The sequence below is a fragment of the Pocillopora verrucosa genome, chromosome 8 (genome assembly GCF_036669915.1).
Source record: "Pocillopora verrucosa isolate sample1 chromosome 8, ASM3666991v2, whole genome shotgun sequence".
NCBI classification, from domain to species: Eukaryota; Metazoa; Cnidaria; class Anthozoa; order Scleractinia; family Pocilloporidae; genus Pocillopora; species Pocillopora verrucosa.
This window is the reverse complement of record NC_089319.1, coordinates 16,042,126-16,068,769: the sequence shown is the minus strand read 5'-3', so window position 1 is coordinate 16,068,769 and position 26,644 is coordinate 16,042,126. Positions and strand designations below refer to the sequence as shown.

Sequence of the window (26,644 nt, the reverse complement as noted above, 5' to 3'; positions counted from 1 at the left end):
TTGGAAAGCACTGAAGATGTGTTAGAGTTTCTGTTAATCAAGCCATGAGCAGGAAGGCAATAAATATGGACCGGTAGAAAATAAGACGATTTCTGTTTTCTCTATTATATGTGTGTGGCATACATATATATATATTTTTTTTTCCTTCCCATAGGAGCTATAAAACATAAATTTGGCGATGCCCAAATGAACAAGAAGTGGCCTCAAATAAGAATCCTTGAATCAAAAATTCTTGGATTCCAAGAGAAAATTTCTCATTGTGGAGGGAGATGTTGACAAGTCCACAGACTGAATGATCTAAGGCTTGGTTGATGTTTATACAAAACTGAAATATATGCAAATTAATGGTCAAATGCTAATTAAGATGAGTGATAGTGAGCTTTAATTCTTTGAACACCTTTGCTTTCGTACAAAAAGTTTTTTTTTGTTTTGTTTTCATACTTAAATTACTCTAAAAGAAGAAAAGCCATTGCAAACTGAGACATGTCCCCACCCTTAAGGTTAGCACTCAAGCTTTTGAGACATGGACAATATTTTTTAGTGTTTGTTACTGCTTTTGCCAGTGCTGGTTTTAGGGAGTGGGTGTGCTTTTGTAAAAATGGAAACCAAGCTTTAATTCATAGTATTGCAGTGCATTCTGTATTTCTAAATACAAAAATTCTTCTTATTCAGTTGCTAAAAAATAACCAAAACAAGTATCACAAATCATTGCTTTTGATCATTAAGGGAAAATAGCTGTCAAATTTTTTGAGTTATTAATACAGTAATTCAATTTGATAGAAAAAAGTTTTATCCTTGTCTTGCTGCTACTTTTGCTTAAATATATTAGCAAATTTTTGAAGTGGGAAATGTATAACTATAGTGTTGTTTGAAGTGTTTTTTCTTTAGATAAAATGGCTTGTTTGTGCAAGGATTAATGATACTTTAAATCAAATTGTCATTTAAATCAAACAAGTTCAACAGTTAATGTTTCTTATCAAGATCTTTGTTAGAAATTAATTTCACAGTGTTGAGAATTTGCAATAAATTTCGCATAGATGTTAGATAAAGAAATTCTTTCTTGGCTGTGATCTCCATTCCTCACTCATCTAGTTATTACGTATTGCATAAACCTTTATATTTTACCCGCAAATTGGTCTGAAAAAAAATTTATGATATCTACTAATTTAAACAGATTCTGCAAACATTCTTAAAAGTTCTTTAAGAATCTTATAAGATCTTGAAGTTCTTTTGAAGATCATTTAAGATATTGTTGAGAATCTTAGCAAGTTCTTGTGAAAACTTGTAAAAGGTATTTAATTAAGATTCTTTCCACAGGAATCTTACCAGATCTTGTAAGATTCTTGTAATTTTCTCACTAAGATACTTGTCAAGATTCTTGTAAGTTTCTCACTAAGATACTTGTCAAGATTCTTAGTTAAGAATCTTGTAGGATCTTATAGGATCTTGTCACAAGATTCTTACAAGAATCTTGTAAGAACTTACAAGAATCTTGTAAGAACTTACAAGAATCTTGTAAGAACTTACAAGAATCTTGTAAGAACTTACAAGAATCTTGTAAGAACTTACAAGATCTTACAAGATCTTGAACGATCTTGTCACAAGATTCTTACAAGATCTTGTCAGATCTTGTCACAAGATCTTGTTAGATCTTGTAAGATTCTTACAAGATCTTGTAGATCTTACACGATTCTTGTGAGAATCTTGTGAAAAGATCTTACAAGATCTTGTAAGTTCTTACAAGATTCTTATTTAAGAATCTTAATAAGAATCTTAGTAAGATCTTAATAAGATTTCCATATGGGATGGCACCACATCGCCAGTATGATCAACCAAGCTGACATCACCTCACGAGGCACAACTCCAAAGCAACTTTCAGAACATGAATCATGGTTCAAAGGCCCAAGCTTCCTATGGGAGAACAATGGTACAATACTGAACTCAAATCCACTACCCGATTTGGACCCTGAAGATGGAAAGAAAAATCTGTTGCCCTTATCTCAAACAAAGTCTCATGCCAAGGGAAAGAGCCGAACACCTTTCCAAAAGTCTTGGAACAGGAACGTTTCAACCACTCACCATCTCTTAGTCCCCTGAAAAGGAACATTGTGCTTATTCAAAGAATGATTGAAAGGAATCGTCCCAATCAGCAGTTCAACTGGAGACCTGTTTCAGGACCCCCTATGGTGAAAGAAATGTGCCTGGCAGAAGAAATATTCTTGAAATCCGTTCAGTTCTAGAATTTTAAAGAGGAGATCCAAGTACTACAAAACCTAAGTGGTGAGGATCGCGTGTTCCACAACCGCCAGAATGCCCACACCAGAAACAAAAAGCTAAAGCACACCAGCTCACTCTTTAGGCTAGACCCATTTCTCGATGAAAAGGGAGTACTCAGAGTAGGAGGTAGACTTCAGAAAGCAGCCTTAGCCTATGAGGTTAAGCATCCAATCATCATTCCAAAGAAGAGCCACTTAACCGAGCTTCTTATTAGGCACTACCACAATCAAGAGCAACATCATCAAGGTTGTGGTATGACACACAATGCAGTTAGACAAGCTGGCTATTGGATTATCAATGGACACTCCTCTGTCTCGCAGCAACTCTGGAAGTGCACGATCTGTCAAAAGCTCAGCGGACCAGTGCAAGTCCAAAAGATGGCAAACCTCCAGGAAGAACGTATTACTCCCGCTGCATCTTTCACATATTCTGGTATGGACGCATTTGGTCCCTTGTTAGGAAATGGACTGCGTGACTGTCACGCTGTGAAATTGAACTTTGTTCCTTTTGTTCTAGTTACCTAGTGATAAGCTGTAATCACGTGGTGTAAGTTTAGGGTTTCAAAACCATGTGCGAGTTGACATGTGATCTAGCGATTGTAATTTTCCTCTGCGCTGGGACATTAAAAATATAGTGAAGTGATTCGAGTCTGTTGGTCGATTTAACGTGAATATTATCGAGAAAATCTCTTGTGTTAGAAGCAATCGGAAGATTCCTGACACCCTGGTACATTAAAGAGGGCCGGAAGGTATTGAAGTACTGGGGACAAATTTTCATTTGTCTTTGTTCCCGAGCTATACACTTGGAGACGTTAAACTCCATGGAGAGGGATGCCTTTATTAATGCACTCAGGCGATTCATCAATCAAAGAGGCAAAGTTCATGAACTGAGGTGTGATCAAGGAACAAACTTTGTCGGGGGAAAAAATGAGCCCAGCAATGCCTTAAAAGAAATGAACACCAAATACGTCAAGAATTTCCTCCTGAACCAAGATTGTGAACTTGAAGGATTCGTTACCTTGCTATACAGGCTGTAATTCTTCGCAAACCATGGATGTTCGATTAAATAAATGCTGTTTGGTTTGTCAGACTGATGAGTCATATTTCTGCATTCTCGCATCCCCTTTCACACAGAAAGGCGGCTGCTACATTAAGTGTAAGATCTAAAACAAGTAAATTCATTCTATATATACCTCACCTAACTACAAATCCACAAATTCTCAAGTGTAAGCAATTAAATGATATTCGATTATAACTAAAGTTTTTCCTTAGTTTACAATACTGGTTATGTGTGAATGAACACAACTTTGTTTTTCCACATTTTTATTCCATGTAGTAGATACTAATATATAACATGTGTCAATATCTTACTATTTCCAACTTAATACACACGAAAGTCTAATCGACACAACACATTAGGCTATGAAATAAATGTCTGGATTGGTTCAGAAAGAACACCCTTTTTACATTTAAGTTGGTGATCAATTAATCTATTTTTGTTACCTGAATATGCGATCTAGGGGCGATTTTGTAAGGAGAAATTAGTGGTCAAAGGAATTGTTATTGTCCTAATTTTTTAGAGAAAGTCATTCCCTGAAAAGCTGTGTTCATTCAGTCAAGTAAAGAAGGTTGGCTGAGTCTAGAATCCGGCTTACCAGGGCTGTAAAAATTTGTTTTACTTCCTTTTGAAAAAATAAATAAATAAATGAATAAAAATTAACCTTTAACCTAGCACTGGAGCAGCTTCAGTTTCTGCAGCCAGTAAGGCATCTGCTGGCTTACATGATATTTTACAGACCACAGGATGGTCATCTGCATATTGTTTTGCAAAATAGTACAATAAGCCCATAACTTCAACCTCTACATATGCAATGTGGGGTGCCTCAAGGTTCTATTCTTGGTCCCTTATTTTTTATCCTGTATGTTAATGATTTGAACAATGCTTCCCTGTGAGATTGTGAGAGCGTATATTGATAACATCAAAGGTTTACCTGTGGTAACTGGATGCATCCCTAATGAAATTCATAAATTTTGTCAGACTTTGAACTACAATGTTCAATCATTAGAGACTCTAGGTAAACTTTCTGGGTGTTTATTTATGGTGCGTGGCATCCTAGACAAATTGCCAGACATAAAGGCAGACCTCGTGAGCGGAAAACCAAGATGGCAAGATTGGGGTTTCGGGGACCTTATGCAGGCTTTAGAAGAATGGAAAGCCATTCATCCGATGGAAACTCGGGTGGTAGAAAAGGCAAACGAAACGTCTCCGACTCCGCCGATTTATCACCCGCCGCGTCCGCCGCGTCCCCCACGTTTGCCAAGTGACAGAAGTTTCTACGCGCGACAGGGCGAACCCAACCCACGACACGCGTGTGTCTACTGCGATCGCATGACACACAGATCTTGGGAGTGTGAGAACGTGACCTCTCCAGCGGAGCGCCGTCGCATTCTACAAAACAAACGCTTGTGCTTCAACTGCACTGGGCCTCAACACAGCGCTTCACAATGCCGAAGCCGCGCATCTTGCGTACACTGCAAACAAAGGCACCACTCATCTATTTGCGACCGACCATCGGCAACTGGACGCCAAAGAGCGAACAACGGCAGAGTGGCTCTAACTGCAACTCAAGAAGGAGAGAAAGTCTGTTATCCAATCATACTTGTCAAGTTGAATGGCGTGACCTGTAGAGCCCTACTGGACACTGGTGCGACTGCGTCTTATGCTTCAGGATACATCTTGGATCGTCTAAACCTCGTACCAGCTCGCACTCTAACACGCCGTATACAAACTATCGTGGGCATAGTGACTAAGCGGACAGAAACTTACAATACGCAAGTGAGTGACACTAAAGGAAACAATGCAATTTCATTACGAGTAACTAGAGTAGACCGCGCTGAACTTTTGTCCGTGGAAAATCCTAACTATAAGGAAATGATCAGCAAATACCGCCATCTGGAAGGCGTTTCAATTGAAGACACCGACACTAAGAGCTTACTTCCGGTCCATGTTATTCTGGGCGCGAGTGACTACGCGAAGATAAAAACTCGAGAATCCCAACGCACTGGAGCTATCGGCGAGCCTGTGGCTGAGTACACTCTTTTTGGATGGACCATCATGTCACCAGGAACGGAGACAGACCTGGACAAGATGTTTCTAGCGCAGACGGCCTCGAATGACTATGAAGAGCTTTACCGGATGGACGTCCTAGGACTCGAAGACAAACCTAATGGCGATCAGAGCGTTGTTTATGAAGAATTCCTTGAACAACTCAGCCGCAGCCCTGAGGGTTGGTATGAAACTGGCCTTCCCTGGAAAGGGGACCATCCTCCGTTGCCCTCTAACAAGTCTGGAAGCTTAAAGCGACTGGGGAGCCTAGTCCAACGACTTAAGAAGACAGGAAGGCTAGACGACTATGACGCTATCATACAAGAACAGCTTAATGAAGGAATTATTGAAGAAGCAGAGATGCCAGCAACTCAAAGAGAATTCTACATCCCGCACAAAGCAGTAGTGAGAGAGAGTGCAGAAACTACCAAGATGCGTATTGTCTACGATGCCTCAGCAAGAGCGTACGACTCAGCCCCTTCCCTAAACGACTGTCTGGAAGTTGGACCACCCCTGCAGAATCAACTATGGAAGGTACTCCTAAGGGGACGGTTTCATTCAGTGGCTATCGCTGGTGATATTCGCAAAGCATTTCTTCAAGTGCGTATCCGAGAGCAGGACCGAGATGCACTGCGGTTTCATTGGTTGGAAAGCAAGGATCCTTTTCGTGTTCACACGTACCGATTCACCAGAGCTCTGTTTGGTTTGGGACCCTCGCCATTTCTGCTTGGCGGCGTAATTCAGCACCATCTGAACACTTGCAGACCTACACACCCTGATCGCGTAGCAGAAATCGAGCGAGAACTGTACGTTGACGATCTCATTTCTGGTGGAGGTACTATCCAAGAAGCGAAACAAAAGAAAGCTACAGCAACTGAGATGTTCCACCAGGCCACCTTTCACTTACACAAGTGGCATTCAAACGTGACTGAACTAGAGCTCACTGAAGAAACTGAAACTGGGGATGACTTAAGCTACGCCAAGCAACAACTCGGAATCAAGCCGAGAGAATGTGGGCTGCTTGGTTTAAAGTGGAACAAACTGACGGACGAAGTTGGAGTTACAATTCCAGAGGAAGTTGCCCAACCGACAAAGAGAGGGATTCTGGGAAAAGTGGCGAGGATCTATGACCCCCTTGGTCTTATCGCTCCAATCACCCTGCAAGGAAAGCTTCTGTACCGCGATGCCTGTGAAGAGAAACGTGCATGGGACGCTCCGTTATCCACCCCCCTAGAACAGCAGTGGCAGAAGTGGGAACGTTCCTTGCCGCAACATGTAACTTGTCCACGAGCACTTACCAGCGTCCAAGAATCTATCGAGGACATTAAACTTCACGCTTTTGGAGACGCGAGCGGAAAGGGCGTGGCCGCTTCTGTGTATGCTGTGGTCAAACAGTCAAGCGCAATCAACCAAGGCCTGGTTACAGCAAAGGCAAGACTGGCCAAACAAGGGCTGACAATACCTCGCCGCGAACTGGTCTCCGGTCACATGGCTGTAAATCCTCTGACCAACGTACAAGATGCACTTCAAGGATTCCCTGTGACTTCGCTGCATTGTTGGCTTGACAGCAGCATTGCCTTACATTGGATACTAGGAGGAGGAGACTATAAGCAGTTTGTGGCCAACCGGGTACGAAAAATTAGAGAACACTCTGATGTTGTCTGGAGGCACGTACCTACTCAGGATAATCCTGCAGATCTTGCTAGCCGAGGTGGACTGGTGACTGAGGAGAACCAACTGTGGTGCAAGGGACCAGAGTGGCTAAGTGATCCTGCGAAATGGCCAGCCAACCTTGTGACCGCGCCCACCGCTGAATCTAACGCAGAAATGAAAGCTACAAAGGAGCTCTTTGCCATGGCCGTTAAAGCTGATGACGATCTAGACCATCTTCTGGCCAAGCACAACTACTGGAAGACTTTGCGAGTGTGCGCTTGGATTATGCGGTTCGCAAACAACGCTAGAGCGAAAAGAGCGACAAGAACAAAGTGACCCCTGACAACAGACGAAATTGAGAAGCAGAAACACTTTTGGTTGCTACGCGTACAGAGCCGGGGAAGTGAAAGCATGGAGGAAGATCGCCTGTGCCTAAACTTACAGAAGAACAAAGATGGATTGCTTGAGTGCCATGGGAGACTGCAAGGGGTCTATCCGATATACATCCCAGACGCCACAACGTTCGCAAACAAATATGTCGAACACGTCCACAAAGCCACTCTTCACGGGGGAGTGGGGCTTACTATGGCTAAAGTGAGAGAAGAGTTCTGGATTCCCCGCCTGAGGCACCTCACGAAGAAAGTCATCAGGGAGTGTTATGGGTTCTCTGGAGAGAACTGAGGGCTCAACTCCCTTTGAAATTGTTGGCGTAGATTTTGCTGGGCCGATTAAGTACCGCAAGTCCTCTCGTGTAGAAGGAAAAGGCTATCTGGTACTCTACACATGCAGTTTAACGAGAGCCTTGTACTTGGAGGTCCTGCCTAATCTGGAAACTACTACCTTTCTTTCAAGCTTGAAGCGTTTCATCGCTAGACGTGGACGACCTTTAAAGATCTTTTCAGACAATGGAAAAACGTTCGTAGGAGTGGCAAACCTACTGAAAGGAATCCAGAAAGATGAGCAAGTTCAAGGCTACCTTGCATCGGAGAAGATTATCTGGAGGTTTAACCTAAGTTGAGCACCCTGGTAGGGTGGCCAGTTTGAGCGACTAGTGGGCCTCTTCAAACGTGCATTCTATAAAGTAATTGGTGGAGGAATGCTATCCTGGTCAGAGCTGTGCGAAGTCGTGCTGGATGTTGAAACTCAACTAAATCGCCGCCCCCTGTCCTATGTAGAAGATGACGTCCAGCTCCCTCTACTCACCCCATCTTCTTTCCTATTCCAAAGATGTATTCGCCTCCCTGAACAAGAACCATGGCGAGAGGAGACAACTGACCTACGAAGGCGTGCCAAGTATTTGAGGTCTTGTAAGGACGCTGTGTGGAGATGCTGGTCTCGAGAGTACTTGGCGGCGCTCAGAGAGCATCACAACTGCAATGGAAAAGGCAAGGCGAGGCCCTTAAAGCCTGGTGACATCGTTCTCATTCGTTCAGAAGAAAAGAGCCGAGGAAAGTGGCCTATAGGAGTGGTCGTTAAACTATTTAACGGCCGTGATGGAATTGTACGTGGAGTGAAGCTGCGCGCAGGGAAAACGTTTCTGGAGAGGCCGATTCAACACCTTTATCCCATGGAACTAGCATGCGATAGAGCGCCAGAGAGAGCTGAAGTCCTTACCCCCCTGAATGCTAAAGCACCAGTTTTTCGTCCACGGAGAGATGCTGCGGTTGCCGCAAACTTGCATATTCGTGACGCTATAGAGAGTGAAGAACTTTAAAACTAAACGCAGGACAGAACTGTGCGGATGGACGGAGAATATAAAGTGATTTCAGCGAACTTTGACATTCATTACTTTGTTTTGTTTTATTTCTGATTTATATTTAATTATTAATTAAGCTAGCCGTTTCCTCTGTTTACATGTGCTTCCGTTTGGAAGTTTCCTCTGAGTCGCCATTTTCATGGCGACTCAGAGGGACCCGGGGAGTCATCTATTTTGCCTGTTTGCGGGAGACTTGTAATGAAAACAAACGTTTGGCGCTAAAAAATAAAATCTATTCCTTTCAAGCTTTAGTTTGATATCTGATTCATCGACTTTGTCCATATTTCTTGATTTTTGCATTCGTAGTGAACACAGGGCTCCAAAGAACGATCGCAGTTACAAATATAAGTCTTCAGTCGACTTCAAAAACGGAGGTAAATAATGTTAAAGCACTCGTTTTGCTCAAAAAGGAAACGGTAGAACCACAGAAGAGATATTGATCGTTTATAATTTCGAGTTGAGCGGTCATAATTTTGCTTTTATATGTGTAAAAATTTGTAACAAAAATACTCAATTTTAATTGAAAGGAAATAGCCTGTGGCCCATGACCGTGGCGATCGGGCAATGGGAAGTAAGAAGAGAAGAACCCCTCGGAGATCGCTTGCATTTTCGCAGAAGAAACGATTCCCTGTAGCTGAACTAGCTAGAGAAAGGGCTACCCTTCGAAAAGAGTATCTGTCAAAGAGTAAAGAGCTCTCTGCTCTGAGAAAAAAGTTAGAGCGCCTACAAAAAAATGGCGAGAAAATACGAGAATGTGTGGATCAGCTTGAGCTTGAGGTGACCCCGCCAACTCAAAGCCGTGCGACAGCATTTGAAATCTTGCAAAACACTTCTACAAGTAGGAAAAAAAGCCCAACTGAACTCACTGGAGAGGGTAAATTAAATTTACCGAGACGAAGTGCCCACAGAAGGCAATTAGAGACCCTGATTGCTGCTTCAGAGGTGAACGGAGGTTCCGTGGAAGATAGAACTCCTGCTCTTGATGGAATGTTTTCCACTGTTCTCAAATATGGCAAAATGGCTGATATTTCTAAATATTTCGATTCTTCTAAAAAGCTTAAAAGGGCAGCTGCGATGAAAATAAATGCTCAAGCGAAGGAGTACGAGGAAAGCAATGAAAATTTCATCCGTTCCTTATCTCTACTGTATGCAGGGGGGATCATTGGAAAAGTAAAATACCAGCAGGGGAGATCAGCAATGGTTATGAGACATACTGGGAAAAGAACCATGAAAGGTTATCTTTCAAGGGAGAGAATCAAATTTGGCTTTGGAGTTCCCATTCCAAGGCCACTTGCTTACAGTGCTCTCATGCACAAAATTGAAGAAATCAATGTTGGAGAGACCTTGTCAGTGAGAGAAACACTGTGCACTACCTTACCCAGGGATCAACGAGTTGATGGGGTCTACAGAGACTTAGAGACAATGCTAATTATGCTTAGTCAATTTTACTTTGAAACAAATGAATTTAGAAAGGACAATGACAAACTTAATTGGTTTGGTCACAAAGAAGGATCCTTTAAAGTGGCAATTGGGGGGGATGGAGCACCCTTTGGGAAGTGGGATGAGTCAATGTCCTGGTTGGTGAGTTTCTTAAATGTTGGGCCAAGAGTGGCTAGCCCAAATGACAATTTTCTTTTATTTGGTGCCAACTGCAAAGAAGACCACCCATGTGTAGAGCAATTTACTCTGCAATTAACCTCCAAGATTGAAGCAATTGAGAAGAAAACATATACAGTGTCAGAGAAGCAAGTAACCTTCACTTTTGAACTGGTTCCCTCAGACATGAAATTTCTGGCTTTCCTTAATGGGGAACTTAACAATGCTGCCACTTATTTTTCCAGCTTTGCAAATGTATCAAAAGAGGACTGTGTTACACTGAATGGAAAATTTGGGCTAATGAATGATTGCAAGTGGAAACCATGGCCATACAAAGATAGATTAAACATTGCCAAACAGGTAGAAAGTTTTAAGGCAAAGCTTCCCTCCAGCCTTGCAGCCTCAACAAAAAGAACAAAAATCACCAAATTTATTGCCAGTAATAAATCAAGGCAGGAATTTCAGCCACTGATTGGAAAGTTGTGTGATAAAGAGGTTGTAGAGCCCCTTCACCTTAAAAACAATGGGGTACAGTATTTACACACAATGCTATTAAACCTAGCAATTTCTTCAAGTAACCTCCCACAGAAGATCTCCAGCCTATCAGACCTATCCCCAGCATGTGCAATGTCAAGGTACATGAAGGCACTAGAGTGTGATGTAAAAGCTGGACGTTTGAAAAAGCAGCTAGGAAAGTGGATGCTGGAAGATAGGTCTAAGGACAAAGACTTTTCTTACAGACTGACTGGAAAGGACTCAAGACTTATTTTGCATGGGTTTATGTACCTTGTGAATGCCATCAGGGGGGATTCAGATGATCCCAAATTGCTTATGAAACTTTTGTTCATTGTTTTCATTGCAATGAAGCTCAGAGATTGTGCCTCCATTTTTTCAATGTACCACATTACTCAGCCAGCCATTGATGAACTCAAGGTTTTAGCTCGGGATTACTTCACAGCAGTCACACTCTTCACAGGCACTGTATCAGGGACAGTTTGGAGCATTGGACATTTGGTCCCAGTTCACACCCAGTGGGTATTTGAGAAATATGAAACTGGATTAGGAGTGAACACCATGCAAGGGAGGGAAGCCAAGCATGTTCAAATTGCCAGCTATGCAAGAAACAGCCTTTATAAAGACCGCTGGAATCAGGTATTCAGGCATGATTACATCAGTAAACTTTGGCTCCCTCTCCGCCAGCCATCTCTCTTGACATATCATCAATCAAGAGACAGCCTCATCCCCAATCGCATTACCACAGATGCACAACACTTTTGCTCCTGTGGGTTTTCCAAAGGTGAACACGACGACAAATGTTTCTTTTGTGGTCATAAATTCATGGATGAGATCAAGAAGTCTGTTGCGGAGGGAAAGCCTACTAGAGAGTGTTTGAAGTACTTGTCTTAACTTGGTCGTGGCTTAGTCTTACAAGCCTAGTGGCCCATGACTGCCAGAGCTTATCCCAGTTTCCGTAGCATGAAGCAACTATTGTCAGGTTTCCCTGACAGTTTGCTGGTACCCATTTATACTCCTGGGTGGAGAGAAGCACTATGGAGTAAAGTGTCTTTCCCAAGAACACAACACAATGACCTGGCCAGGGCTCGAACCCGGACCTCTGGATCCGGAGTCCAGCGCGCTAACCACTAGGCCACCGTGTCTCCGACTAACTATAAATCGGAGTCAAAACATTGTACCAAAGAAATAACAGAATTGGGATCATGTGTCAGACACTCTCCGGCTACCTCAATTATTTTCATAATAATAACAAATTCTGAGAGCGTGAACCTATTTTAATAACCGGGAAAGAAATTTTATTTTCATACATTCATTCATTCATTCATTCATTCATACATACATTCATTCATACATTCATTCATACATTCATTCATACATTCATTCATACATTCATTCATACATTCATTCATACATTCATTCATACATTCATTCATACATTCATTCATACATTCATTCATACATTCATTCATTCATACATTCATTCATACATTCATTCATACATTCATTCATACATTCATTCATACATTCATTCATTCATACATTCATTCATACATTCATACATACATTCATTCATACATTCATTCATACATTCATTCATACATTCATTCATACATTCATTCATACATTCATTCATACATTCATTCATACATTCATTCATACATTCATTCATACATTCATACATACATTCATACATTCGTACATTCGTACATTCATACATTCGTACATTCATACATACATTCGTACATACATTCGTACATACATTCGTACATACATTCGTACATACATTCGTACATTCATTCATTCATTCATTCATTCATTCATTCATTCATTCATTCATTCATTCATTCATTCATTCATTCATTCATTCATTCATTCATTCATTCATTCATTCATTCATTCATTCATTCATTCATTCATTCATTCATTCATTCATTCATTCATTCATTCATTCATTCATTCATTCATTCATTCATTCATTCATTCATTCATTCATTCATTCATTCATTCATTCATTCATTCATTCATTCATTCATTCATTCATTCATTCATTCATTCATTCATTCATTCATTCATTCATTCATTCATTCATTCATTCATTCATTCATTCATTCATTCATTCATTCATTCATTCATTCATTCATTCATTCATTCATTCATTCATTCATTCATTCATTCATTCATTCATTCATTCATTCATTCATTCATTCATTCATTCATTCATTCATACATTCATACATTCATACATTCATACATTCATACATTCATACATTCATTCATACATTCATACATACATACATACATACATACATACATACATACATACATACATACATACATACATACATACATACATACATACATACATACATACATACATACATACATACATACATACATACAGACATACAGACATACAGACATACAGACATACATACATACATACATACATACAGACACACACACACACACACACATACATACATACATACATACATACTTTTATTGATGCTCCCTAGAAAGGGTTTTTCAGCTAAACACAATACAATTACAAATACAGATTTAAATTTAAATTAATTAAGAATATAAATGTAATTATAACTATAATAAATGTCAAAAATATTCTAAATGTAACGAATATTCTAAATGTACAGTGTTGTTAGTAAATCTGCTTAATAGTTTCCTTAAGAGAATAATTTTTATTGTTAGGGGTCTGCCAGAGACTGTTCCCCTTTTCTATATTTTAATTCCACTGAGGGCATTGCAACAATAACATATAAGACAATTAATGTACCCACAATTGTGTTAGAAGTGTATAAAATCATAAATATAACATCTATTACATATATGTTGTTGTCTCGACTCGATTACAATTTAAGAATGTACCACTGCATCCAATCAATACTGGAAAAACAAACTGCTCCTGTTTCAATGCTGAATGATGCCAAATGCATTCCAGTACCCGTAATGGAAATTAAATTGTAAAATTTCCTCTTTAAACTTGTATCTCATAATTCCATTCTTCCTGTCGTCAACATTAAGTTTTACCACCCTTTTTCCAGCTCCTAGCTCCTTTGTAAATGCTTCGCAGTCCTCAAATTTATTGAACAAAGCACACAGTCTTCTCATATTTGTGAATGTTATTGTCACTGAACCGGGTTTCTCCGAAACATCTACACCATAACTTGTGCGATTTACGATCCCTTTGTTTAATAGACTGAACACTTCCTGCAGCATCGGAACATCGAAACAGATCACCCAAGGATGGATTTTACTCATCCGTGGAGTAAGGCGTGTATTAATTCCATTCTTAGCTATTATCATTGTTCGTTCCAACATTGGATATACATGACTGATTTCATGCTCGTGTCGATAGCGAAGGGGACCATATTTTCCTTTCACAACAGCTTCCGCCAGTTTCTCTAGTGCGTTAAATGTCTCATCTAGATCTTTCAACTTGTGAACATTTGAAATCTGGCGTTCGAATTTCGATTTCTGCCGCTTTAATGCTCCTTTGATCCCATTAAAAAGTTCTTCTTGGTCAGGCTCACTTTGGGACGCCATTTTGATTTGTTTGTGTACATGGGCCCAGACCCTGCGCGGCCGAAAGAGTTTGGCCCAATTTGAGGTCAAAATTTCCAAGCGTGAAACTCTAAGAATATATTAAAGACTAGAGCTAAGAAATTTCTGTTAGAGTCACGAGTACTTAATTTGATCTGATTGTTTCTGTCTGTCCTGTTTTCTGGATGTTACATATATTTTTGTCAGACAGAGATACCTCAAAAATCACTTTGTGGTAATCTCTTTTATTGGATAATGAATAGACATTTTTAAATCATAGTGCTATTATTATTAGATTCAATTTAAATTCTGAGGCAGAGTTTTTGAGAAGTAATTCATCTATTCATCTATGGTTTAATCTTTTTTCTAGTTTACATATATATATATATATATATATATATAGGAAGTCTGCAAGTCGATTTTCGTGTGGAACAGTGCTCAATACGTTGAAGCAGAGCAGAATAAATATTATGAGAGGAAAAAAGGACGCAACTACATTTCTCCATTTTTAGTTGCATCCTTTTTTCCTCTCATAATATATATATATATATATATATATATATATATACACATATTTATGATATGGTGATCTGTCTTTGAGTGATTTGTTTACTTCATAGCGTGGTTTTAGCGCAGCACATTGTTGTTATCATTTGGGACCACCTGAATCCAATTCCTTGGTGTGATGTTCTTTCGTTGTTTTCTTTTCCTAGATTTATTTAAATGTGCAACACGAAATTAAGTCGACTGAGTGTGAATGCCCAAGAGGAGCATTTAAGTGTAGCCATGCAACTGCACTCTTTATACACGGCATCCATAATCTAAGCAGAACCGACGTTGAGTGTCAGTGGAGGAAAAGGAAGTCAAACACATCGCTCTCAGCTCAAGCTGTGGCACAAATGTTCCCTCCACCTAAGAAGTACACTGCCTTGGGAAGAAAGCCAGCACAGGTTGACAGAGCACAGCTGTATGAAGACCTTAAACAATATAGAAGGTTTACAGGCCTTTGCTGGCTGCTCAGCCCAGAGCCACCTGCTTTTAACGAACTACCAATTCCAACAATAGAGGATATAATATTTTCAGAACAGTTTCTCCAAACCAGAGGGCTTCAACAACAACTGGAGTGTTTAGTTCGACGATCCAGAATACTTGAAGAAGATATATTGAAAATCAGTAGGATCACTGTTGGTCAGCGTGACAATCCTGCCTGGCATTTGGCAAGGAGGGGCCGTCTTACTGCCAGCAACTTTGGTAGTGTTCTGAAAGCCAAACGAGTTACTCCATCACTTCCAAAACGCCTTCTTGTAGAATACGACCTCTCAAGAGTGAAAGCAGTACAATGGGGAGTTAACAATGAAGAGGAAGCTATCAAGGCCTTCACCTTGAAGACAGGGAAAACAGTTAAAGAAACTGGAATCTGGTTTCATTCCTCTAGTATTCTTGGTGCTTCCCCTGATGGGATTGTTGACCATGAAACTGCTCTTGAGGCCAAGTGCCCATACTCTGAAAGAAACCTAACCATAGATGAGGCTGTAAAATCTTCAGCAACATTTTGCCTTGATAAATCTGACAGTAGAGAGTATGTATTGAAGAAGGAGCATGTTTACTGGCACCAGGTCCAGAGAGAAATGTATTTTCTCAGCAAAAATTTTGTTATTTTGTTCTGTGGACCACAAAGGATTTACCTAGCTGTTTTAAAAATAGAAAGGAATGAATCTTGGGCAGCAAACATCCCACTTTTAACACAATTTTATTTAAACTATATTTTCCCCAAAATAGTTGCAGGAGAATGGTAGAGTAATATTAATAATTGATTTTAATTAAATTGTTAAGGTTGGGACATATTTAATAGTGATTTGTCTGGTGTTAAAGGCTTTTCATGCCACTGGGGGTTTCATTAACATTTTCAACAGGAGGGCAACTGGTTTTCACAGGACTACAAAGCTTTTTGACCTGAACTTCTTTATAAGATAAACTTTGCTCAAGATTGTCAAACCAGGCCGTCAAATTCTCCTCGCAGCCGGTCTATTTGCCTTGCCCTCGACCCCCTATGAAACCCCTGCCTGGCCTGCTCCTCCCCTTATTTTTCTCAAGAACTTTCTTTGGGTTTGGCTGTGATTCCCAATAATATATAAGATATTATTTTTGATAAATTGTTGATTCCATGAAATAGTATAATTTTTGATCATTGGATGAAAGGGAATGACTAAATTATTAAATGCTGAAAACTTGACGAAACTTGGGAAAGTTATAGAGTACAAAGGAACTTAGTTACCAAACTTAAGCGAATATCTATTAAATGGTTCTTTTTGGACTCTTGGGCTAACACAACACCTCCTGGAGATTTTTGGAAGCGGGTAAAGCCTCTTCTACCGTCTTCTGGACAAGATAACAGCGATGGCACATGCATAATGGATAGGGGTGCAGTTGTAAGTGATCCATCCAATTTTTTCAATGAATACTTCTCTTCACCTGTTCTTGATCGAGCTGTTTTGACTAAGTCTGTTGAAGATTTCGAACATCATCCAGGTGTGACTTCAATCTCGTCGTGCAATTTCAATCTTGGTTTTTCATTTCAACCTGTCAGTACGGAATACATTGGTAAATTGCTCACTGGCCTTAAAACAAACAAGTCTTGTGGACCTGACAATATCACTCCCATGATTCTTAAGCTATCTGCATCAACGATCAAAGGGCCTCTGACTAAGCTCCTTAATTACAGCCTTACTAACTCAACGTGGCCACAGGAATGGAAATTAAGTAATGTTACTCCAGTCTATAAAAAGGATGATAGCTCTCTTGTGGAAAACTACAGACCAATCAGTATCTTTTCGTCCATTCCCAAGATTCTTGAGAAAGTTATGTATGATCAGCTCTATGATACTTTCAAGACCCACTTCTCTCTCAATATGTCTGGATTCTTAAGTGGGCACTCATGTTGCACTGCTCTTCTAAAAATGGTTGACTAGCCCTGGATTCTAAGAAAGTCACCGGAACTATTGCCATTGACCTTTCCAAAGCATTTGACTCTTTGTGTCACAACCTACTCCTAGCCAAGTTGCGTGCTTATGGTTTGAATGATGATGCCCTCAGATTCGTACAGTCATACTTGACCGAGCGACAGCAAAGAGTTAAATATAATTGCAAACTCTCTGATTGGCTTCCCGTTCAATGTGGTGTGCCTCAAGGTAGTCTTCTCGGTCCCTTATTTTTTAATATATATATGAATGACATAAACTTTGCTGGCCAGATCGCTTCCTTACGTCTATATGCCGATGATACAACAACTTATCGATATCACTTTCTTGGAAATCTCCCTGAACCATGATATTGACATCCTCCTGTCTTGGCTTTCTCGTAATTATCTTATGGTCAACAACAAAGTCCCAAGCTATGATGATTGGAGATATTGCTTACGCCCCTCAATTTATCTTTGGTGACTCTAGAGTCGAGTTATCTAACTCACTCAAAATCCTTGGGGTCATAATTGACAACAAGTTAACATTTGCTGATCACACACAGAGTGTTATAAAAGAAGTCTATGCCAAGATTGGTGCCCTTAGGAGACTCAAAAAACTTATGCCTGTAGATGTCTCCCTATCACTCTATAAGGCTTACATACTTCCTCACCTGGAATACTGTAGTCCGCTATTGCTTGGAATAAATAAAACACTGAGCTCTAAACTGGAATCAGTCAATAAGTACGCACTTAAAACTTTGCTTAATCTCGGCAATAGTGTTGACTACAATACAATTTTAGCTAAAAGCAACATGACAACTCTAGAACATAGGCGATTTTCTAGTTCCTTGGTATTACTTTTTAAATGTATGAAATGGAATGGTCCAGAATATATTAAAAACTTTTTTCAATTGCGGGAATCTAGATATAATTTAAGGAATAAAGGTGTAAATCTAGTGCAACCAGGGTATAATAATAGATTCTATCATAATTCCTTTACATATAACGTTGGTCACCTTTGGAACAGTTTACCTAGAGAACTTAAAACAGCATCTAAGCTTAGCGATTTCTGTTGCAAACTTAAGACTTTCGATTTCAGCACACTATAGGACCTATCTGTAAATGTAATACATGTATTTGACTTTCATTGTACATACACACACATTGACATTTTTATTCATATTAATCTACTGCAATATCTTTCACCAAATGTTTAGACTCCTTTAACTATCAATATTAATTACCTACAAATTCACAATTATTATTCATACTCTAAACTTATACATTTTTACCTATAAATTTTTTTATTTTTTATCTGATTCAGTTGACATTGTCGCTTGTGTTTGGGCTTTTGCCTTCAGCTCAAGTCTTCTCCTTTTTGTCTGTGTTAATTGAGTTAGTTACATGCTGGAATTTATTTTGACTTATAAGTACTTCTTATAATGTACCTTTAATTATAGTTAGTTTATAGTCTACCATTTTATACATGAGCCTCTGGCTCGGGCAATTGGGCAACCATGCCTCACGTTAGACAATAAACTTTGATTGATTGATTGATTGATTGAAATGCCAAATGAATACCATCAAATTGTTTTTGTTTTGGGCAGACTCTAGTATTATTTCAAGTGGAGGTCAGTTTGCCCTGTAAAATTGACAAAATTCAACTTTAATGTTAAGATTGTGAAAAGTGCAGGACTGTAGGCTAAAGTTTTTCTTTCGTCACATAATTTACTACTAAAAGTAATCCTATGTGGATATATTTGCTGAAGAGATTTTAGGAAAGGCTAGCCTTAACTCCTTGCAATATATTTAAGCTACAATAATATGATAATTTTTTCTTGATTTGGATGTTTTTTTTTTAATTTTTTTTTATTTATTTTGTGAAGTCAAGAAAACAGGGAAGGGGTTGGGGTTTGTATGTATGTGGCAGGATTGATTCTAACGTATGTTCTTTTGTATAGGTCAGAGCCCACATCAGTTCCTTTCCTCGACAAACATCCCATTATTCCCGCAAAGACAACCCTGACAGAGAGTATCTGGAACCAGGATGGTCAGTACAGAGAATGTACTACGATTACTTAGAGATGAACAAGCCAGCTGTTCTCGAAAGGGAACGCGAAATTATAAGGTAACTGTAATAGCTCAAAACAAACCAACAGTTAAATGAGTTTTAAGGTCTTAGGTAATGAAAAATAAATAATACCCTTTCAACGTAAAAAACGCCAGAAAAACGAGGAAATACACCGGGGGAAAAAAAAGAGGAAATTGTAAAATACAAAAAGTTCACAAGGACTGCCAATGGCAAATTTGAAAAGAGAATAGAGAATCATTTTATTTCCTTAGATGTCAGCAGGAAAACACAACACCAATTCCACCGAAACTGAAAGCCCACATCCTACTACACACATACAGGGACATCTTCAATGGAGAATTCAACCTGGGCTTCGCACTACTTCACACCAACACTTGCGCCACCTGCAATAAACTGGCCCTTAAAGTGCGATCATGTGAGGGCGCGGAAAAAGATCAACTTGAAAAAGAACACAAGGAACATCACAAACTTGCCGAATCTGCATTTACAATGCATAAAGTTGGGTTGGAAAGCCCCATCCAGTTGGCTCTTCAGGAGTAAAACACCGCAGTAAAGATGCCGTAGACATGATAACTTATGATTTTCAACAAAATCTGGAGACCCCAAACTTACAGCATAACGATATGTTTTATAAGAGGCAGCTGTGGACCTACAACTTTGGTATCCACGATTGCGTGTCCAACCAGGGCTATATCTTTATGTGGGAAGAGACGACAGCCAAAGGTGGGTCAGTGGAGGTGGCAAACTGCCTGTATAATTTCCTCACTGAGTTTAACACTGGAGCGAGGTAAGTTTTAGTTTTTTTTATTTCGGAACATCGGTCGGTTGCATCTTAGCGTAAACCTCGAACCCTGCATGTTTGATTTTCAAATTTAAAAGTTTGAAGCGACGTTTCGCACTAGTGATCACAACAGCATTCTAGTATATATCTCTAAAGCGCTTTGAAAGAATTTGATAAAACTTTACTAGGAAAAGAAACCTATGTTTGTTAAAAAGCGGAGCAACGCCATAAGGGTTCAATCTGCAACAGTCAAAAATACTGTTTAGAGTTTTGGCGAATTTAATTATCACCAGAACAGTTCCGTGATCGCCCGTGCAATAAATAAAGTGATTACCATATTTATTCGATTAAAAACCGTCCTCAAATAAACGCCGCAGTTTAGAGCAGAAATGATTATCATAATAAATGCCGCCCTCGAATAAACACCGCATCATCAAAAAGCAAATGCAGCAACATATAATCGAGTTTGTGCAAGCCTACAAAATTTATGTTTCTTCATTGTAACAATGTTTTAAGATCAGTACATTTTAAAATCGAAACATGAGAACAATATACAAAAAATGGTTTTTTTTTTTTTTAAATCAAATATTCAGTTAACATGCTATTCTTTGCAAAAAACAAATTGGATTTGAAATAAACTGTGCCCTCGAATAAAGGGAGGCACTCGAAGGAAGAATAATTTAATAAACGCCGCGGTGTGTAACGGAATAAATACGGTGATAAAGTGGATCTGTAATCTGCGTCAAATACATGCTCAACTAATAACTTACGAAATATTCTGCTGTTAGGGAATTCCAAATTTCTAAGCGGCGAGCCAAGTATGATAAGTGTAGTTTTCCCGTTATATCGAGGTTTCCGACAAGGTGAACCCTCAATTTCGCGAACAAATTCACCTAGTCCCCAGTCATTGTTAGATACAGGTCTCACTATAACACCATATTATTTTATTCTGTCTTTATAGGTCGCTCGTAAGCTACTCTGATGGCTGTTCGGGTCAGAGCAGAAACAAGACGATAGTTGCCCTCTACGCCGAGCTACACTGCACGGGCGTTTACGAGGTACTTAACCACAAGTACCTCGTGAGGGGCCACACGTTCCTTCAAAATGACACAGACTTTAGCCAGATCGAGAAGAGAAAGAAAAGCGCAGTGGTGTACTTACCAGAGGACTGGTGTAAAGTCATCAGAGAGGCGAATACAGTGAAACTGTTCGTGGTACGCAAAATGAGGCAGCCTGACTTCAAAGACTGGGGGTCCTTCTTGGAATCCAGGTACATAGACAATTAATCAGATAGTAATACCTGCATCAAGAGTCTCCGATATCGAAACGCGCGCAATGCATTCTGGGATCGTCTCATATAAAAAGTGGGCACCAAGCGTGACAGCGGCCATCTTGATAACTAAAGCATCGTCAACATTTATACACTTTTACCTCGCGATTTTACAATTTTTTCCAGTTTAAATTAGATCATAGTTTGTATATAGTTTTAATAATAGTTTGTATATAGTTTTCACTAGTTTGTATATAGTTTTCATATAGTTTTCTCGTCGTTTTTGGCGTGGAAATGAGCGAGACAAGTGAGCTTTCCCTCGAGGAAGTCAACACATGGAAGGTGGACGCTCTCAAGTTATTTTGCCGTAAACGAAATCTTAAAACTTCTGGAGCTAAAGCTGAACTTGTAGCCCGTGTGTTTGCAGCATCAGAGATGGGAATCCAAGTACAAGCATCGGCTAAAGAACTAATGTGCATCACGGAGTCTGAGAGAGCGAAGCTATTGTTTACTCCTGAGGGCAGCAAGCTTCCCGATCCTCTTGGGCTAAAGGACGGATGGATTGATGAAAAAGATGGGCTAACATCATGGCCTCCTATATTTCTAAGTGACATTACGAAATATCTGATGGCTGATCATCCTGGAAAGGATATTAAACTGCACGAACGGGTCATGAATGAGTACAAAGAGGGGAAAGCATACCGCTTATTTGACTCGGGCTTTCTGAAAGAAGTTTTCTACCATGAACTAGAAAATATGGATTTTTGCTTCTTGAAAGCAAAATGTACGCATTCGATGAAGGTTGGTGATACACCACATACATCATGGATTTGTTCAAGAAAAAATGGAGAGATTATCAGTGCCTACTGTACCTGTACTGCTGGGTATGTTAGACTTTCTGTTTTATAAGACTTTAACTTGTAACTGATGCAAAATATAAGCCTAAAATATCATGTTTATCATATACCTCGATTTTATGACTAATGTTGTTGGTCTAAGCTCAATATATATTATACTTTAGAATGTTTAAAATATTATGTCTATCATATACCCTAACTATTTGTTATTTCTTGTTTCAGTATGAGTGGTTCTTGTATTCATGTGATGGCACTGCTGTTCAGAATTGAAGCAGCAAACCGTAATGGTATGACAAATCCTGCATGTACGTCCAAAGAGTGTGTGTGGAATGTTCCAATAGGAAACAAGACTGTAATCAAGCCCTCTAGAATTTGTGATATGGAGTGGAAGGCTTCAAAGCTAAATAAAGGTATGTTATTATGTTTAAAATTCTAAACAAAGTATTTACAGTATGTATACTGGATAGACATAAGTGTTATCTGGGGACATAAATAAGAAAGTTCTTATTAGCTTGTAACCTAGCAATTAATTTACTTTTATTTTGTGTTTTTCTAGAGACGACCAGACCTGCCATCGATAGTCGCCGAAAGTTATTCAATTCACATGAAGAGTTGAAGCCCCTGACTCCAAAAGGAAAGAGGAAGTCGTTTTATAATAATTTGAAGGACTTGTTGCCAGAATCGGCATTCATCAAATTAGCAACGGCTGAGTTTGAGGAACCGTGTTCAACTTCCGTTACAATAGAAATTAATACTGAAGTACCTGAATGTGTAATGCCTAAGTCATCAAAGAAAGACTTAAGTGCTGATGATATACATCTGATTGAACAAGGCACCATTGGTCAGTCTGAGAATGAGGCATGGCACGATTACAGAAAAGGCCGATTAACTGCCTCTAATTTCTATAGAGTGTACACAAAAGTTGAAACCCTTAAAACTAAGGGGGGTGATGCACAGGAACTAGTGGACACAATCCAGGGTAAAAGTAATGGACCGTCGGAACATTTACCTGCTCTAAAATATGGAAGAAACATGGAGAAAGTTGCTAAGGATAAGTATGTGAAACTGTTTCAGAGGGAGCACAAAGATGCAAAATTCAGAGAGTGTGGACTATTTATTGATGAATCTGACCAATTCATTGGAGCATCCCCTGATCTGCTTGTTGAATGTTCCTGTTGTGGATTAGGGGTGCTAGAAGTGAAGTGCCCTTATTCTATTGTTAATGATTTACCATCAGAAGACAATCTTTCCTACCTGGTAAAGATTAATGGCAAAATTGTCTTGAAAGAGAAGCATGCATATTTTGCACAGATACAGGGACAAATGGCTGTGACAAAGAGAACATGGTGTCACTTCCTGGTCTACACCCAAAAGGGTTATCATCTGGAGCTAATCAAGTTCAATAATGATTACTGGGAAAAGATAAAGCAAAACCTAATTTGGTTTTATAATAAGTATTTAAGTGAATGAATGCTCGTTAATTATAACTTGATACAAAACTTTATTTACATGGTGTAAACACTAAAAATACATTTGTACATTTTATATACAATTTAGAATTTTTACAATTTCATATCTGGAAAAACTGGTCTGACAGTTCTAAATTGAACTCAAATAGTCTCTGAATAGAACAGTAAAATTGTCTGTTGTGGAAACTGGAATGGATGAATCAAATCATGAAATTTTATACAAGTAATGCATTGACCACACTTCAGTATGATTGAAAATGTTACAGTTTGATATTGTTTGCAGTTATATATATAGTAATAATAAATAATATATTATTTATTTGTGTTCAGCGACACATGAGCTGTGAAATGAAGAAAAATATTTACAAATTATATCTAATGATTGTAATCACTCTACCAGAATAATTTTTCTCTTGTGAGGTCCTTGTGGTGCAAATAATATAACAGTTCTTATTCAGAGTGCACATACTTAATAGCTGAAGCATTAAATGGTACTAAATCATACTATTACTTAATTTTCTTGTTATGTACCATTATCAACACTATTTAGTATTATTTGGTACCATTTGTATGAAAGATTAAGTGATTGCACTCTATACTAGTTGCTAGTAAAGTAGAGCAGAGATTTTGAATAACATTTAACCTAAGAAAGAACTTAGACTAATACATATTGGTATCCTCTAAATTTATGAAGTTTATATTCTTTCATGGGTTAAATGCTGTCAATCTTTTTAGCTATTTGTACATTTCTTGTTAATCATTTTTTACCCAAGGGTCTATACAAGTTACATAAGGCTGCACAAATAAGTACAATGTTGTCTATACTGCCAAGCAGTGATATTGGTAGTTCATGCTTTATCAGTCTAAACGTCTTCAACCGTCTTATTGCTTGCTCAACAAAGATTCTAAGATTTGCAATTTCTTTTGTTTTAGCAACTTCAGCTTTAGTGAACTGCTCTTGTCCACGTTTACCAGGGGGGATGTGTAGTCTTGAGCTTCTGATTAAGAGGTCTTCAGCAATTGTGAATCCACGGTCTGCCATCACTTCATCGCCAGGTTCAATGATATCATAAAATGATGATTCTCTTGTCAGATGCACATCTGAAGTTCTCCCTCCCCATGCTTTGGATAAGAAATTGAAAAAACCATGTGGTGTTATTGATACCAACAGCTTAGCAGTGTTGTGATGCTTGTAGTCTGACCACGTAGCTGCTCTAAGGTTTGGGTCGCTTGGGGTTTCAATAAATATTTCTGTGCAATCAATGATGTGGCGTACATTAGAGTAGCCTGGCTTTTTAAACTTTGCGGGCAAAGTTGCTTTCACAACATCGATGGAGGGATTGTAAACCAAACATTTAAGTTCACTTGCTAGGATTTTCACCCAGGTAGTAACAACATTTGTTACATTTGTAGTTGAAATTCCAAACCTCTGTGCTAAGTCAGCATTTGTTGATCCAAGTCGAAGTTTCATTAAGGTCAAAAGAAACTCATCTTTTTCTGACAAAGCTCTTTTAGGGCCAAACTTATTTGGTGTTTTTTTGAAGTTTCTTCCTTTTTTAGTAGATTTTTTTGGGCCACTCCAGTAGTTTACTTTTTTAATGTTTCCCTTCACTACTTCAAACAACTTATTGAATACTCGTTTTGATGGTAGGCCGGTTAGTAGACGAACAGATGAATTTGTTTTCAAATCAGAATGTTCTAGTCCCTTACGCTGTCTGGCCTTGAGTTTTATCTTACATGCTTTGAGTTCACTTTCAAGTTCTTGGAGTTTTTCTTTGAGATCTTTGATCTCATTGAACTGCTTGAGTCTTTCCTGCAAGCATTTTTCTTTCATACAGAAGTCAGGATCTTCTAGGTTGTACCAGCCAAACGAATATGCATGATCGTGAGTGATATGGTCGGGTCGACCGGCAGTAGTACAATGTTCTTCTTCTGTTATAAACGAGGAACTACTTGGTTCTTGAATCACAGGAGCATCTTGACTATCATGTGCATTATCTTGAGTATCATCTTGAATATTATCTTGTGTGTTATCTTGAGTATTATCTTGAGTTCTTAAACGTTTCATTTCTTCTAGTAATGATGATCTATCAGTAGGCGGTTTACGGTTACGAGTAGACTTTGTCTCGTAGCCCATTTTGAGTACAGGATCAGGGTTTTCTTTCGTGGGTTTCCCATCAACAAAGTGCTCATTGCAGACTCTCGACGAATTATTAGGTTGCCAGACTTCTCCTTTCGGGCCTTTTCTCTTTAGAAGATGGATCCAGCGCTTTCTACCCTCATTGTTTTTGCGTTCAGTAGGGAACGGAAATAGCTTGAACGGCAGCGGACAGTCACATGGCGGAGTGCCGTGTAAACAATCGTGAACTTCGCATTGCTGTGAAGCCCATTTCTCAAGCTTTTTCCCACTGTTATGGCACCCAAATACTGCACAATTTCTGTGCCCAAAGACCATGTCATTAAACGGCTGCAAAGTAATAAAAATACGATGAGAATCTTTGACTTTTGACAGTTCTTGTATTCGCGAATGTCACTCGCGCGCAGGATTGAATCTACTACCATTAAAAGCTTAAAAACAGCTAAAACAAAGTTAAAATTTGTAACTTACCTTTTGAATATAATACCCACGAAGATTATTTTCCAGTTGATATCACTTACAAGAACAAAAAGACTGTATTATAGATAAAGACACGCTTCAAAGAACGCATTGAATACAGAGACACACGCCATATTGTCACGCTTGGTGCCCACTTTT

The 26,644-nt window shown here is 39.1% G+C and overlaps 4 protein-coding genes and 3 pseudogenes across 4 annotated transcripts; 6 read left to right on the top strand and 1 right to left on the bottom strand.

Annotated features, from left to right (window-relative positions):
• The first annotated feature begins 5,193 nt into the window (after positions 1 to 5,193).
• LOC136283011 (uncharacterized) lies at positions 5,194 to 7,716 on the top strand (annotated as a pseudogene).
• A 415-nt stretch (positions 7,717 to 8,131) lies between these two features.
• LOC136283010 (uncharacterized) lies at positions 8,132 to 8,749 on the top strand. The gene has a single exon (XM_066171177.1). The coding sequence runs from the start codon at positions 8,132 to 8,134 to the stop codon at positions 8,747 to 8,749; it is 618 nt and encodes a 205-aa protein (XP_066027274.1).
• Positions 8,750 to 9,355: 606 nt separating this feature from the next.
• Positions 9,356 to 11,794, top strand: LOC131798363 (uncharacterized). Its single transcript, XM_066171176.1, has one exon. The coding sequence runs from the start codon at positions 9,356 to 9,358 to the stop codon at positions 11,792 to 11,794; it is 2,439 nt and encodes an 812-aa protein (XP_066027273.1).
• Positions 11,795 to 14,482: 2,688 nt separating this feature from the next.
• On the top strand, positions 14,483 to 16,257 carry LOC131769120 (uncharacterized; annotated as a pseudogene).
• Positions 16,258 to 19,483: 3,226 nt separating this feature from the next.
• LOC136283009 (uncharacterized) lies at positions 19,484 to 21,579 on the top strand (annotated as a pseudogene).
• A 23-nt stretch (positions 21,580 to 21,602) lies between these two features.
• LOC131784260 (uncharacterized) lies at positions 21,603 to 24,208 on the top strand. The gene is made up of 3 exons (XM_066171377.1): positions 21,603 to 22,447; positions 22,643 to 22,830; positions 22,977 to 24,208. The coding sequence occupies exons 1-3, from the start codon at positions 21,858 to 21,860 to the stop codon at positions 23,888 to 23,890; spliced, it is 1,692 nt and encodes a 563-aa protein (XP_066027474.1). The 5' UTR covers positions 21,603 to 21,857; the 3' UTR covers positions 23,891 to 24,208.
• Positions 24,209 to 24,356: 148 nt separating this feature from the next.
• LOC136283106 (uncharacterized) lies at positions 24,357 to 26,644 on the bottom strand. Its single transcript, XM_066171376.1, has 2 exons — positions 26,498 to 26,644; positions 24,357 to 26,356 (listed from the first exon to the last, which is right to left on the bottom strand). The coding sequence occupies exon 2, from the start codon at positions 26,342 to 26,344 to the stop codon at positions 24,647 to 24,649; it is 1,698 nt and encodes a 565-aa protein (XP_066027473.1). The 5' UTR covers positions 26,345 to 26,356; positions 26,498 to 26,644; the 3' UTR covers positions 24,357 to 24,646.